This window comes from Medicago truncatula, chromosome 2 (assembly GCF_003473485.1).
Source record: "Medicago truncatula cultivar Jemalong A17 chromosome 2, MtrunA17r5.0-ANR, whole genome shotgun sequence".
Classification (NCBI taxonomy): domain Eukaryota; kingdom Viridiplantae; phylum Streptophyta; class Magnoliopsida; order Fabales; family Fabaceae; genus Medicago; species Medicago truncatula.
This window is the reverse complement of record NC_053043.1, coordinates 18086476-18102832: the sequence shown is the minus strand read 5'-3', so window position 1 is coordinate 18102832 and position 16357 is coordinate 18086476. Positions and strand designations below refer to the sequence as shown.

The window sequence follows — 16357 nt, the reverse complement described above, 5'->3', positions numbered from 1 at the left end:
CTAAAAAAAAAATAAAATTAAACAGTATGAAATGTTGTTGGGTAAAAAAAAATATCAAATGTGATAGACAACGCCATGCACAACGTTGTTGTAGTTTAAAATTAAGACAAACACTTAGCAATAATAGGCTAAAAATGAGCTACTTTAAAATTGATAGACAACGTCATGCACAACGTTGTTGTAGTTTTTAAGAATTTCAAAACTAAAATAGCCCTGCATCGGAACATGCATGAAAAATGGAGGATATGATTATCTATCTATAATAAGAGAAACAAATGACATAAGAAGACAAAACTAGATTTGGTGGTTGCATATCGGTGTTAATTACTATGTGTAATAATAGCTAAATTCTTTGACTTTTGAGATACGTGGTTCAAATAACTTTACTGAATTCCATAGTTATGTGCTTTGAACAAACAGATGGAACCTAACGAACTTAACCAAATTGTTTGTGAACTTTAAACGAGCCGAACTTAAGCTGAAAAAAAAAAGTTCGTGCCAAACTCAAACCGAGGTTCAAACCGAGCCAATTCTTAACGAGTCGAGTCGAGATCAGACAAGTTCGATTCGACTCGACTCATTTCCAGCCCTACTTCCAGGAGATAACTCCCAAATAGCTATCTCATTTGTGAAAACTTCCTGGTAGAATAATAGTCTTTCAAAATAACTCTCAAGTCTCATGAGATATATCGACATGAGGTATATATTAAGGGTTAAAAAGGAAATTTTAAAGGGCCCATAAGATATTGAAGGGGTTTAAAAATGAATTTTCTACAACCAGTTTTATAGAATCAGGCCTCCAAAATAATATTTGGACATCAAAAAATTTAGGGTCTTGTTAACGAGTGTTCCTGGGACACTCTTTAAGGATTTCAAAAGAAGAAATTATTTTATAAAAAAGTCAAATATTTTGATTTCCGATGCATTGATTATACATACTTTCATGATAAATTACCTTTAAAGGCCTTAACTAATGCCCCGGGGACACTGGTTAACATTTTCCAAAAAATTATTAGGTTTTTACTTTCTTCATCTTATTGCATTCTTAAACGCCCTATTTTGGAAAAGAAAAAAAAACACACCCTATTTTTTTCTTTTAAAAATACTCTTTCTTCGAATTTTATAATTCGAACTTAGTTTGGATTCAAAAACTGTTGGAGCCAAAGACACATTGGAGCTGTTTGTGTAATCTCTATAAGGCTTTGTTCGAAATGATGGAATCCATTGGAATGGAGCCGAATGGAGTGATATTTAATAATGTTCTATTGTTTGGATTCTTTAAATATGGATGGAATGGAGTGGGATGTGATGGAATACATTCCATCCCGTTCCATCATTTTCTCTTATTTTTCTTCCATCCCAATTTGGGGTGTATGAGATGGAATGAAGCATCTTAATTACATTAATTATCTTTTTACCCCTATTTTTTTATTTCACAAAACTGTAGCATTTCTTCTTCTTCCCTCTGTTTACGTTTTTTTTTATTCTGCTCCATTTCTTTATGTTTTGCGTTGTCTCTGCTTCATGATTTTTCGTTTCACTTTTTAGAATACTTATAAACAAATATAGTTCACCAATTTTTTCCTGCTAAATTATCGTTTCACTTTTCATTTCATGTTTGAAGTTATTTCATGTTTTTTCGTTTCCATTTTCATTTCTGCATATAAGGGTAACTAAGTGAAAGTCTTTTGGTTTAGTATTTTTTTAAACGGTCTTTTAGTTTCATGATTGATTTTGAGGTATCTTATTTATCTACTTCAATAATAGAATTCCATGGTTGAATATAATGATTATTTTCTTCGTTTCCATTTTCATTCTGCATATAAGGGTAACTAAGTGAAAGTTTTATTTTTTTTAGAAAAAAATTCTTATAAAAGTGATAAAAATCTAATCATTTTATGAAAGATGCTAAGGGTAAAAATGGAATAAAAAAATTATAACATGTTCTGTTCCGTTCACTTTCGAAACAAATAGAATGGAATATATGTTCTGTTCCGCTCCGTTCCACTCCATTCCATTATATTTCATTCCACTTTGCTCCGTTATATTACATCAATCCAAACAGAGCCTAAAACTACATTTTGGATCGTATAAACCCAAAATTATTTTTGTATTTACGAATTATAGAATCTGAAAAAAAAAAAAAAAAAAAAAGAGTCAAACACGTTAGAAAATTTGAATTTTGGTGTAGAAAAAGGTACCTTAGCGGTCCACAACTCCCTAAAGGGCAAAAGAGCAATCCACAATGCCGAAATGGAAAGCCAAAAGGGCAAGCCTGACCCTTATGACCCAAATCATGTAATCATACATTAGGAATAATGTTCGTACCGGCTACATATGCAGTTATCATAAGCTGGAGGCCCAATAGTTCAGTCTGCCGGAGAGTTCACAAAAAAAGACAAAACAAATACAACATGTTCACCAGAATCGCAAAAAAATCAAAGGCAATCCCATGTATTCTTCCTTCACATAGGGGAATGATTCAAGATATCCAGCAGAAATGACGAGACAACTGGAAGGATACACCGTTTTCTTCATCATGGTGTTAAATCTGGAGAAAGAAAGGAAGGAGTTAGGATAAAATATAAAACTAGAAGTTCAAACCAAGATACATAACTTGGATGATATGTTCCCACTAACTCTCGTCCCAATGATAAAGTTACCCGGAAGAGGGGAAGAAATTTCCCAAAAAACAGGAGTACCAAGGCAATGTCTTCCCTTCGGCACCTACCTAAAGGAGATTCCCCTAGAGCAAGGACACATCATGAGGAGAAACAGACCTCTGATACGATATCTACGTGTTAAGACAGAGGGCTCATAAACCTTGGAGATCTGGAAGAACCACTAGAAAACGCATAAAGAGAGGAAAACCACCTACATGAGAAGAAAAAGATGAAGGTGCACTATGAGAAAAACACCGGAAAATAGAACTTGAAGGATTGATAGAAAGAAAAAAGTTAAAAAAAGTTTGGAATGTGAAGCAAGAAAGGGAACACCCTTTAAATAAATAAGGGAACCCATCCAAATTTCAAAAAGATTTGCTGGTTAAAGAAGAAAGGGAAAAAGATATGCTAGTTTAAGGCGAAAGAGCACCATCTAAAAGATAAAACCCGTAAAACCCCCTCGTCAAACGAGAGCAGTGGAGCGATGCACACCATCACCAAAGCCATCATTAATCCTTGATCGGATAATACAATGACACAACCCAATGTGACGACATAACAAAGATATGATGACACGTGTCAAAAGGTGACTGAAACGTCACATCTATAGTGACAAGACTTTCACCCCCATACACACTTGATATACTCCAAAAGAGACATCTATAGCCAGAAAGGGAAAGAGTTCATGAGATCTACATCAAAGTACAAGTCTCCCTCTGCAAGATCCCCCCTAATGGTAGACTTGATAAAGGTCAAATCATGAGGCCAGGGAAACACAAAATTTTTAGGCTAGCCCAAAATGTATGCATAGATGGAAACAAAGTAAAGTAACTCCACAACTATCAATTGTCTATCTTAGAGGGTGACAAGACCATTCTTGAGTGACCCTCGATCCCGCGAGAAGGGTAAGTTGGCCCTTCAGGATGGCCATCTAGAGATTGACAGGTAAAGTTTAAGAGAGTCAACAAAACTCTCCACATTTGATCATTACCTAGAGGAAGAGTGGTTTCACTGACAGCGGTCCATAAGTCTTGTGGGATGAAAGAACTGAAAAAGTCTAGAAGAAATTACTCAGTTTCAGCTGCAAATTTTTGGAAACAGTATTATCCATAAAGGATAATAAGGTACATTGACCCAAGGAACCGGGAACATGAAAGGCCAATGTAGATGAAGACGACAAAGCCAATGAATCTAAAGCTGGTAAGCCCAAAGAAGTCCCCACTTAAAGTACTGGACTCATGAAAGCTTTTATAAAGCTACATTATGACTTCCTCAACCTACATCTTGGGGGTAATTATTTCGGACGAGGCCGAGGTCCACTCCAAGTTAGACCCGAGCCTAATCGAGGACTCGTAAGTAGAAGAGAGACCATACAACAGGCACACCCTAAATTCCACTAGATAATAGCTCAGATAAGCATACCATGAACGTCCAGTCCAAATCCTAGACCAGAGGACCAAACAGATGGTCACAGACTTTACAAATTAATTTGTTGGGTGAAATTCCTACTAAGTGAGACCCACTACTCATAAAAATAGGAATAATTAAATAATTAAATTGAGATTTTGTTCACAAGTACTTTTCTTAATCCCTAATTGCAAGTAGCAATATATAAGGGCGCCTTTTAGGGTGGGCAAGTAATACATGTCTCCCGCAATGGGAGAGTGAACTTATCCTAAATCTGGTTGTATATATTCCTTCCTCAAATTTCTTTTTTACAAAATACCTTAATTATTTTTACTCTTCTCTCTGAGAATTATTAAAGATAGATTGATCGTCATTTAACCTTCTACAATTAAAAAAAAACAAAAAACAAAAATAGTTTCTCTCATCATCCATGAAATTTTCATGTCCAATTTTTTCAATAAAACTTAAAACCAGATCGATCAAACCCCCAATACTTTGTAACCGCAAAAAGAGATCGTTACTTAGGCACAAATGATTTTCAATAAGAACCAATACTTCGCATACAAGTAAATGCAAACATGCGTTCTTTTCAAACGGAAATGGGCTTTTTAGATTAATTCAAAATAAAAAGAAGAAAAATTGTGTTTATATAAATTTGTGGTGACGGAGAAAGAAAAGAGAGGCCAACAACCTATTGTTAATTATTATTATTATTATTATTTGGGTTAATAGTGCTTTAAGCCCATGTAATTTAGGTCATTTCTGGTTTTCCCCCCTGTAAAATAATTTTTTTGAATTTCATCCTTGTAATATGAAGATTTTTTGGTTTTGGACCTTCATGAAAAATTTCACCCCCTGTAATTTGAGAAAATTTAGGTTTACCTCCCTTGTAATTTGAGCAAATTTCGATTTACCCCCTGTTAATTTGACCAAATTTCGGTTTACCCCCCTGCTATATCTTCGATTTTGTACAGTCAAAATTCATGAAGGTCCAAAACCAAAAATATTCAAATTACAAGGACGAAATCCAAAAAAATATATTTTATAGGGGGTAAAACCAAAAATGACCTATATTACAGGGGTAAAGCACTATTAACCCTTATTATTTCTTTGTTTGTAAAACCCTTATAATAATTAAATTAAGCACATGTATTTTGGATCACAAGCCAATTACAGTTTGCAGTTTGCAAAATTTACTATTATGTGGTTATAACTTATAACCAACACACCCCTACTCTTGTTTTTTTTTTTTTTTTTTTTTTTAAAAGAATTGCATTCACAAGTCTACTAAAAAGTCAAAATAATACTAAACTTACACTTAAACAAAATAGATAAGCTACTATGATACATAATAATAAATATTAAATATGATTAGAGTTTTTAAAGACCGTCACTCTTCATCGTACAAAGATGAGTTAAGCTCAATACAAGTTTGTTCTCTGAACCATAATCTTTGTTTTACTAGATATACCGGCGAAAAAAAAAACCACATGGAAGAGAATGAAAATTGTAAAGATAAAGATAAAGATAAAAAAAAAGTCGTAAAGAAATACTGCAAAAATCATGTCTGTTCTTCATAGACACATGCAAGTTCATTTTATTTGTGCAATATAGCAGATATCTGACAATAGGAGTTGCAAGTTGGATGCTTAGAGAACAAAAAAGTAATGAGTAACATGACTCATTTTCTGTATCCAATGTCAACAGCTATATATATAATTTACAACCATTACTCATAAGTTTCAACAAAATAATTGCTTGACTGATTCACTGGTATCTCTAACTAACAGAAACTAAATAAATTTACTTCCCACATTGAAGATAATAACTAGTAGTAACCGCGCGCGTGAAGATGATATGAAGTTCAAAAAGATAGAGGTGCAAGTAGCACCATTTGGTATCTAATCGCGTCGCGAACTGTGAATTAAACAAAATTAATAACACCACCTCCACATTTTGTAAGCCATTAGCAGCAAATCTTTCGATGAATAATCTCACAAGTATTGTGCATGTACTCTGGCGCGATTCTCTTCCCACCATAGTCTAGCATGCATCTCCCCAAATTTTTCTCGACTGTAACATAGAAAAATAAACATTAACAAATTAATTTCGTAGATTTATAACAAGCTTATGAAACGAAGACTATGTGTAGCAGCAGAATGAGCAACGGTTACTAACGAAACAGAATACACGCACACATAAAGCATCAGAGAAGCAACTTGAATATTGAAGTCACATTTGGCGATAAATTTGCACGCGGTAACTTTGGCAAAAGCAGGATGTGATGTAAATTACTTGTTTCCACATTCAATTGTTTTACATTGTTGCCAACTTGATGTAGAAACAACTAAGTTGTTGTTTTCAAGTCATGCGGTTAATAAGTCTCAGCTAAAGTCAAATCACTCGGGTAATATCCAAGTTTCGTTTCTAGCTAAACTAGTCATTTACCTGCTTTTACTTTTACTTATACCTCGACTGAACTCAAAATTAGTCATGCGCCTTTCCTCTTATGAATTGAAGAGCTAAAGACCGAAAAACTTGCTTTAGCAACAAGTATAAAGTGATTTCATTTCTATTTTTCGACCTTGTCAAACAATCATGGTCTGCACATATCTCAAGCAAGGTTGACTACATCTAAATATCTAAGAGTAGTTTTGGTGAACAATTTGGGATCTGAATTCCCTGTCATCGGGGGATAACTATGCATTGACACAATCACACGAAATCAGTAGACTCATATTTTCACTTTGCCAAATAGGTCTAGAATACAAAGTCCGAACACGACTAAGGTTCAAATTCACAATAGTGTGCCTGTGGTGACAGAAATTCTTTTCCAGATTTGGATTGCCTACAACTAAGGCAGCATCAATTCACATCTTAAAAAATTCTTTCCAGACCCTTGGATTCATCCATTTGGCCACTTTTAAAAAATATGATTCGAAGTGATGCATGCATTCATTTCAAAAATTCAAATTTATTAACTGCATGTTAACATGAATGCAGACAAAGGAAATAGTTTTTTTTTTTTTTTGACAGAGGTAATTGCGAAAGAGAGTCTAACCACATAATTGGTACACAGCATACCTGAACCTGACTCTTCTGATCTCCCTTTTGCCGCCTGGCATAGACCTGATGGTAATATAAACACCAGGTTCATCTTCCTCAACCCACTCACTATCCGGATCACTAGCATTGCTCATCGATAAATCACCAGAGCGATCAGCTTCTCTAGAAGAGCTACTTCTTATAGAAGCAGCTACTGATGATATATCTGTCTTAGCGGCACTAATGGTTGAAACCTTTGGGGTTGAGTTCATACCACTCAAGTCATACTGATAATGTTTGGACTGCATTGAGTGTTGATCATAGGAATCTGAGGACGAGTATCCCATTCCCATTCCTGTTGGTCGGAATAAATTGCGTGATAGTTGTTCCTTTGTCAGTGGAGGTGTCACTGGGCTGTCTGCTATTGATTCACGCTTCGAACTCTGCATTATATTCACACAAATGTACAAATCAAAAACAGTAAAACAACTTATTCTTATATCTATAACTATAGGTTAAACTCAATGTCTCTCACAGACCAATATGTAATTAATATATGATTTCAAAAATGTTTTGTCGATTTCAATGACTAAAATGAGGTTTTTCAGTCCTCTAAAATAAAAAAGATGAATCTGAATAGACATGTGAGCAACACGGCATAAATTACATTGATCGGTGGTTCATAGTGGACTAGTACTTGAAAATCACCTAAAATTCCAACAACAATTCACTGTACTTATAGGAAGTAGAAGTTCTGCCCTACTCGTCCTAACAAGTGAGACATCAACTTGAGTGATACCAATTTGAAGAAATAACGAATATGAGTACCTCAAAACTCAACTCATTTGTTTTCCTTTTTTGTGTCGAATCGACACCGATCAAGTCACTGTCTCACTAACAAAAACAAGGAAGATTGTGAACTTTAACTTCAAATGCGCGACATTAGTCATCATCATTGATACTTCAAGTGATTGTCTATTATATACCATTTATCAAAATGGTACTCATAGAAACATCCTACTTTAAAAATTAAAATGACTTTGAATATGTAAAAGTATATTGTCATTGTTAAATATATCCCATTCACATGGAAAAATTATCAATTGGCCTAGACCAAAGTGAGGATTTCTACTTTGTATTATTTCCACCGTACCGATGCATCTGCATAACAAATTACCAGAGTGAGAATTTACCTCGTCTTCAGATCTTGCCGGAGTTGGAAGCGGAAAGGCTTGGCGGTTAAGCCTTTGAACATTGTAAAGCTCCATGACCTTATCATAGTTCTCTGCCCACCATCTTTGAGCTTGCCATTTGTTAAATATATCGCGACTATACATCAAACGTAAACAATAATTAAGTTGCGAAATCATCATATCATATCATCATATAAAAAAAATGACAACTACATTGTTCCTATTGTCTAAGCCACCCCGTTTTGTTTTATGATGTTGCATTCAATTGAAGCAATATTTTTTCAATGTTACGAAGACAACTGAGTTTTTTTTACTACGTGTATCATCAGTGTATGAAGCATAGAGCTAATCAAGTCAACGATTGTAATTGCGGTCACAATATAAAGATTTTCGAGTTTTTCTCAATGGCATTGTATTCGCAATTGCGGCTGCATTAGCCATATTTGTCCACATTTTGCTGCAATATATAAAGGTTTGCAGTGTAATCGGAATTGTTGTGACTGGAACCACAATTTAAAATCGTGAATCGTGAAACCCTAAGTTTGAAATATTCTAATAATTATGATGTGTGACCAATTTAGCCATTATATCATATGATTGTGTTATTTTTGTGACCAAAGTTTCATAGTTGAATTTGCAGTTTTTAGTGGTGTATGACAATGATGTCAATTATACAAGTCTAGATGCTTTTTGACAAAGAATTGTAAGATGAATAAAGAATAATAATTAGTAAAACCGATCATGCTTTGTGAAAATGAAATTGTTGCATTGACCATACAATGAAGTTGTCTAGACATTCAAAAGCAGGTGGGTCCAAACTTTTGATGTCAATTACCCACCAAACAATGCAATGATTTAGATGTTTTAGTCGTTTTAAATTTAATAGTACTAGCATAAGACCACACTATATCTAAAATTTGTTACTAATAGCCTAAGACCACACTATTTATTAAATTTATTTGTGATCTGAAATTCAGGAGAAAAAAAGACAAATAGAATCACTGATGTGGTAGGGATTGACCCACCCACCAGCAACATAATGGTAGGGATTGCACCTCAAGTCATCATGTAGGGCCAATATACACAAATGCCATGCGTGCTTTTATCTTACGATAAGATAACATAATATGAAGACAAAAATATGAATGAAACTTAGGTGAGAGTGAGAGTACGATACCATAACTTATAAAAACATTTTGTCAAAGAAAAAACTTATCATGAATTTGGGAAGGGTTCTTTAATACCCAAAAAAGTTGGATATCAACACCCATGAAATAAAATAAAATCAAAAATTAAATATATTTGAAAATTAAATAAATATAAAAAGGTGATGTGGCATCAAATAATTGGTGTTGAGTACTATATCCAAATTGGGTAAATTAAGTCCTCAAATAGCACTAGTTATTTATTATATATATATTTACTATCTAAAATACATAAAAATGATTTTGTAAAAAAAAAAACATAAAAATGATAAAGTTTATGAAGTGTATTAAGATCCATCTTGTTGGTTCTAGCTATTGATACGTAAGAGACTAAATTGACAAATTTTATATATTTTAAAGATTAACAAGACAAACTTTCATATATTGTAATACCTTTGTTACTATATTACACTTGGGGTGTTAACTCAATGATAAAAGTTGTTTTATAACTTCAAAGTAGTGAGTTTGAATCCTTTTAAAAACGTTTATAAAATAAAAATGAGAAATATTAACTAGTGTCTTCGAAGCACACTTTAAATAGTAACTTTTTATAAAACTTTGTGTAATTAATGCATTGAAAACTAAAAACTTTTAAATTTTAAAAAAATAGTACTTTATTTAGTATGTTTAAAGAGTATCCCGGTGATACTCGTTAACAAAACCGAATAAAAATTAATGTTACTTTAATTAATACTTTCAACATATTATATCTTATATAATTTAATGACTAATAAGTGGGAGAGATATTTTAGAGACTAAATTTAAACTTTAGTATAAAAGCCTATGTTATCTATTTATCACTTTGTTAGGTCCCTATTACCCACCTAGGTTCACATTTTGTCTTGTATATAGTTTAGGAGTGGAAGATTATGAAAGCACACCCCATAAAATTGCATAATAATAAAAGACAAAAACTGTTATTATAGGATGACAAAGTCACATAATCCGGCATGAAGAGATATGAGAAAAGAACAAATGAGCTTCTCCGACCAAACGACATGACCCAATTTAAAGGTTCCTAACACAGTTAACCTTGGCCCCACAAATTACTTTGGGGCTAGAATAAGTTTTTCTTTTGAAACACTTTTGTGATTGCTTTTAGTAAAGGCGTGGTGAAACTTCAAACAAAGGTGAAGGGGAGTTGGGCCCCACAAAACCCTTTTAGGCTAAGAAGTTAGAATGCTGGTTTTGGTATGAAGTGGGTGGTTCTTGTTCAACCTATAAATTATGAGAGAAATATAGGAAACTAATGGAAAGAAAGAGAGAAAATAATGAGAGATGGAATGAATATTATAGGATAAAAAGAAGAAAAAAAAGATTGAGAAGAAACATAGATGTAGACATGTAGAGAAAAAAGTGTGTGTAAAGTTTAGAAATATTTATGCATACTAAAATAAAGTTTAAATTTGTTAGGATGCAAGTGCAAATAAATTTACACCGTCGATAAATCACAATCAATAATATGAGATTAAAATGTAGTTATAATTAAAGTTGGTCGTTTTTACTAATCTAACCATTACAATTGATTGACAACAATGTAAAATATTTTGATGGTGTATTAGGATTAAAACTTATTCAATGCTTATGTATGATATTACGGTGTGTATTTGAGAATCACTCATTTTCTTTAATAAACCTCGAATCCATCCCTATATCCAAGTCCAAATTTGACCAAAAATGTGTTTTGCCTATTCTAACTAACATTATATGAGAAATTTTATTTTCATACTCATTTTTTACTCTTAGAAATGAGCTCAAATGGGAAAGAGAGATAAGTGAGATTGTGACTTTGTGAGAGACAAGATAAAATATATGATGTGAAAAAAAAAAGTGAGATTTAGTTTTCTAAATTTAGGTTGCTTTGAGAAATAAAAAGCCTCAATTGTTTGTTGAAGGATCATTACTCACCAAATTCAAACTTGCATAAAAGACAAATAAACCTAGCATTGCACTAGTACGACTAATAAATGTTTTATACTAAGAACACTATACTTGAAACATACTAAAGTTATTTAAATCACGTTTTTCCTTGAAAACAAATAAACAAACCATGTGATATCGAGATCTTAAATTTAATCCACATCTACTTTGGAATTTTTCTAATAATTTCATTTTTAATTACTTTTTTTTTTTTTATAGTTCTATACATTTTTATTTTAATTATTTTAGTAATCCATCATATATACATTTTGAGAAACAAATAAGTCTATAATCACATTCATGTACAAATTATTTAGACTAGTTATCATTTTTTATCTTTGAGAAATATTTTTCAGGTACTCCTATAGACTTTGCCGTTAGTTTTTAGTTTTGTCATTAAAAAAGTCTAACGGCGTATCTTTATTGCTCGTTTACCTTTCTATTCATGTATAATTAATTTATAAATTAAATTATTTACCTTCTATTCATGTATAATTGATTTATAAATTAAATTAAAATTATCTAGTGGGAGGAACCTAGAGAGAGACTTAATATACTTGCTGCTAGTTTCTTTTTATTAGTGGGATACTTAGCTGTTAGTTATCTTCTTTTGTTTGGTAAATTATATTATTTTACCAAATACTAGACATAAATGTACCAAAGTATATATATAATATATTTATAAAATAAGAGCAATGATATCTACCAAAAAAATAAAAAATAAGAGCAATGAATTTATAATCACAACATAATTTATGCATCCTGATTATTATCTGATAAAAATTTATAGAAAAAACTTGTTTTTACTATATAAATAAACTCACTTTAAATGGTTTTTTTATGCTAATAAAAAATTATTTTTGGTCAAAGACAATATGAAAAAAGAAAAGTAGGAAAAATATTCTAATGGAAAAATATTTCTTGATCAAAAAATAATAATTTCAGAAGTAGGAAAAATAAAGGAAATCAATAATCATGCATGGAAACAAATATCGAACTTTTGTTTTTACTGTATAAATAAAATCACTTTTAAGTGAACTTTTTCTTTTAACAAAAAACTATTTCTTGGTCAAAAACAATAAAAAAAAAATTTCAGAATTAGTAAAAAAAGAAACTTACGAAATCAATAGTCGTGTGCATGGAAATAAATATCCTAAGTTCTTTTTGGTCAAAAAAAGATATTCAAATTCTTTCTGACAAAAGAAGTATCCTAAATTCTTAACTCAATTCCACAATTGCTTTTTAATTTTTCGGTAAATATTTTATTTGGCAAATAATTTTATGGTTGCAGTAAACTAAAGAAATCAGTGTCTTCGTGAGTTTAACTCAGATGGTAGGACAATGCATGATATATACAAGATTTGAGTTCAAACCTCAACCACAAAAAAAAAAAAAAAAAACTAAAAATCAATCAGAAAGAAACGGTAATTTTACAAAAACTATACTTTGTGCTTCATCAAAATCAAGCATCACCACAAAATTCAGACCACCCATACCACAATTAATGATGAATTTCACGTAAAATTAAGCAATTACTGGCTTTAAGATAGGGATCAAACTCGACTATACCTATTCATATTCTTTAATCAAAAGTACTAATTAAATTAAAATATGTACTATGAACTGTAAAAGAAGAGAAAAAGAAAAGTAGCTAAAGAAGACTAGAGACTAGAGAGTAGTGACTTTAACAGTGTGAAATGTGATAATAACCCTCCAACATAGAAAAAGAAAAGACACACCATAGTCATTACTCACTATCATCATCACTAGACCACTAGCCATAATCAATCAAAGAAGAGGGTCCATATCATTCATTGACCTCTAACAACACCAGCCAATCTCAAGACGACATCACAAACCAATACACCTATGCCAGTGGACGATGAGATTGATCTCTGACCTAGTCGATATTTGGACCGAATACTAAATTGTAAAATAAAAAATAGTAAAAAAATAACACGACACGGTAATTTTTTCCATGCTAACTTTTGGATTCTCATTGCGCAGAGCTGAGTAATGAGATAAATATAATCTGATCAAGAATTGTTCTACCAGAAACCACACTAGGACAGTAATTAAAAACAACGTACCTGAACCGTATCCGCTTGAGATCATTACCACCTCTTGGAAGAGACACAAAAGTAATCAAAACACCAGGCTCCACTTGTGCCACCCACTCCTTGCCCTCCTCCTCCTCAAGAACCACCACTCTCCTCCCACTTCCTCCACCAAACGACGAAGAAGACGAACTTGGCGTCCCTTCTCCACTTGATATCCCCTTCAACCTAGCTTCCATCTCCTTCCCCCACGTCCTCGTCCTCCGAAACTTCTCCGAGTCAGAAACTTCTGACTCGGAGCCACCGTTTCGGAGGCGGGTTGCAGGAGTACAAGGATTACAGCTTTTGTATACACCTGAAGCTTTCAATGCCATGTCTTTTATCTGACATGTCAAAGATTTTACGCTCTTTGCATTGTTGTTTGATTCTGAATCTTCTTCGAGTTTCTTTGGACGTGCTATGCATGTAAGCATGTTTTTTGTTCTTTGGAATTCAGATCGTGTTTGTGTGAGAAATGAAACGACAAAAAATGGAGGTGGATATAGTAATAATAATGTGGAGGGTGCGGTTAAGAAAATGTGAAAATCGAGGGACAGGTATTTGTAGGCGGCATGCGTAGCAGTGAGTGACTTCGGTTAAGAAAATTAGAGATTCTCTGAAAATATCAGAAAAAAGAAAAAGGGAAAGAAATTAAGAAATTAGTAAAATGAGGAACATATAGTACGTAGTTTATGAAAATAAAGTAATAAAAATATTAAAATGAAAAAGGAGAAAAATGTTGAATTGAATTGAAAAGAAAAGAGAAGTACCATGTGCTTGACATTGGAGTGGTGGAGGAAGAGAGAACAATGGAAGGAAGTGTGAGTTTGATTGAGTTTTTTTATTTTGTTTTTGGTGGGTAAGAGAAGAGTTTAGTGGAAGAGGAGAGGATTATGTGAAATATGAATGTGTGTGTTTTCTCACTTTTGTGTCTTATACACTTTGGATGATGTCAACTTCAAAGAAATTTGTCCTTAAAAAAATAAAATATTTCTAGGCAATTTTTTTCCATCGTATTGTATTTTCACACGGTCTACTAATTTTTGAAAATGCTTTTTTGGAGTTTTTGAATTATATAATTTAAAATATGGCTTTTTTTATATTTTTTATGAAAAAATGTATTTTCATCAATTCGGATTTTAAAATCGGAACAAATAATAAGTAATTTGAATTTTATAATTTGAACGCTCTTTGTAGACTCTATTTCAAAGCATGTGTATGTCACATTTTTTTTTTTTTTGAATTATAAAATCGGAGCATCCCATATACATACTCTTGTGCTAAGAATTCAAAGGAAAATATGTTTGGATTATATGATCTGAACTATATCAATACAAAGATTGAATCTGCTTGTGACAAGGATAACCAATTGAAGAATCATTCTAATTATCATAACTTCAATCTTTGTGTTTAATACATAGTACTTACTAGAAATGTCGGCATTGAAGTATCTTATACATAGTTTAACAATTTTTCAGTGTATTAAAAAATTCGAAAGAATGGAGATAACATATGTTGTATTCTACCGAATGAACTATGTAAGTTCTCACATCAAATTTCTTCATATAAGATGAGTAATAACAAAAATAAATGAATTTCAGTATATTCTTTTGAACATAATCCTACTGCCCTGCCAACTAAATGTTGAAACAAAATAGGTTTTGTACAATGCCTCTTAGGTTTTAATGATAACAAGGTATTAAAAGAACAATTGGATATGCTAATGTATGTTCAAGTGTGCGTGACCATTGACTAGAAATTATATGTATTAAATCAAGTTTTGGTTATGGAAGAACATATACAAGAGCAATTGAAATTTGAAGGTAAGATGAAGATCTAGAACAGAATCTGAAGAGCACCATACTCTGGAAAAAAAAATGTAGCCTATAGAGGATTGGACTTTGAAGAAGTAGCTTCTGAAGGACATCAGACTTTGAAGACTCTGAAGAACACGTTAGATTTTGTCGTCTTATGAAGATGTCATTATTGAACTATAAGGTATAATTTGTCTTCTTATGATCGCATGCAGAAACAAACAAAAAACATCAAGGACAAATCGAATGAAACAAATAATTCCTTTTGAAGCAAAATAATTTTAAAATGTCTCTTCAACGACATTAATCAAATCAAAAAACATTCCAACGTCTATGATCAAGCTTCTCAAAGACTCTAAATTACGTGTTGGCACCTCTCCAACGTCTCTCATATCCTTCTTTATATAAGGAGGCTAGAAGAGAAGATTGGAGAAAGGCTCACTCATTGGAAATGCTTGCTTTGGTAATTATTGAGGTAAGGGGGAATTTATTTCACATTTGGGAGAAAGACCCCTTCTGAGGAATTTACATGACATCGTGGTTCGTAGAATAATTTTTAATTTATTTGTACAACACAATTTTAATTAATGTAGAAATAGGTTAACTAATTTGATTGTGCAGTGTAATTATCTTCACAAGGATAATATGAATTAGCGACCACGGACGTTAATTATTTTCCAATTGAATAAGTTATCATGCATGACTTCATAAGATTTCTTTGATCGTGTTACATGACTCATGTTTTCATCCAATTGCCATCATATATTCTTTACGCTAAGAGATAAAGGTGTTAATTCTTCTTTGCCTTCTAAGTTGATTATTGGTTTGGCTTGTTATTCCTGGTGGCATTTAGGATACACAAATGAATCTTTTTTTGTACCATATCCAAATACAATTCTAGTAAAATTGATTCATAATTTAAATGTTCAATGGTAATGATTTTAGATGGATATCTTGTAACAAAAAGTAGTAGATTGTTTTCCTGACAAAAGAACTTAGAGATAGCACGTGTAC

The 16357-nt window shown here is 32.3% G+C and overlaps 1 protein-coding gene across 1 annotated transcript; it reads right to left on the bottom strand.

Annotated features, from left to right (window-relative positions):
• Positions 1–5649: 5649 nt before the first annotated feature.
• Positions 5650–14454, bottom strand: LOC25486472 (protein Brevis radix-like 4). The gene is made up of 5 exons (XM_013608051.3): positions 14300–14454; positions 13524–14145; positions 8309–8444; positions 7155–7558; positions 5650–6143 (listed from the first exon to the last, which is right to left on the bottom strand). The coding sequence occupies exons 2-5, from the start codon at positions 13961–13963 to the stop codon at positions 6065–6067; spliced, it is 1059 nt and encodes a 352-aa protein (XP_013463505.1). The 5' UTR covers positions 13964–14145; positions 14300–14454; the 3' UTR covers positions 5650–6064.
• Positions 14455–16357: the final 1903 nt, after the last annotated feature.

Coding starts and splice junctions, on each gene's coding strand:
- LOC25486472 (XM_013608051.3), bottom strand. CDS start 13,963: ATGCTTACATGCATAGCACGTCCAAAGAAACTCGAAGAAGATTCAGAA. Junction 7,559..8,308: donor CGGCAAGATCTGAAGACGAG/GTAAATTCTCAC, acceptor AATATAATGCAG/AGTTCGAAGCGTGAATCAAT. Junction 6,144..7,154: donor ATCAGAAGAGTCAGGTTCAG/GTATGCTGTGTA, acceptor TCTATGTTACAG/TCGAGAAAAATTTGGGGAGA.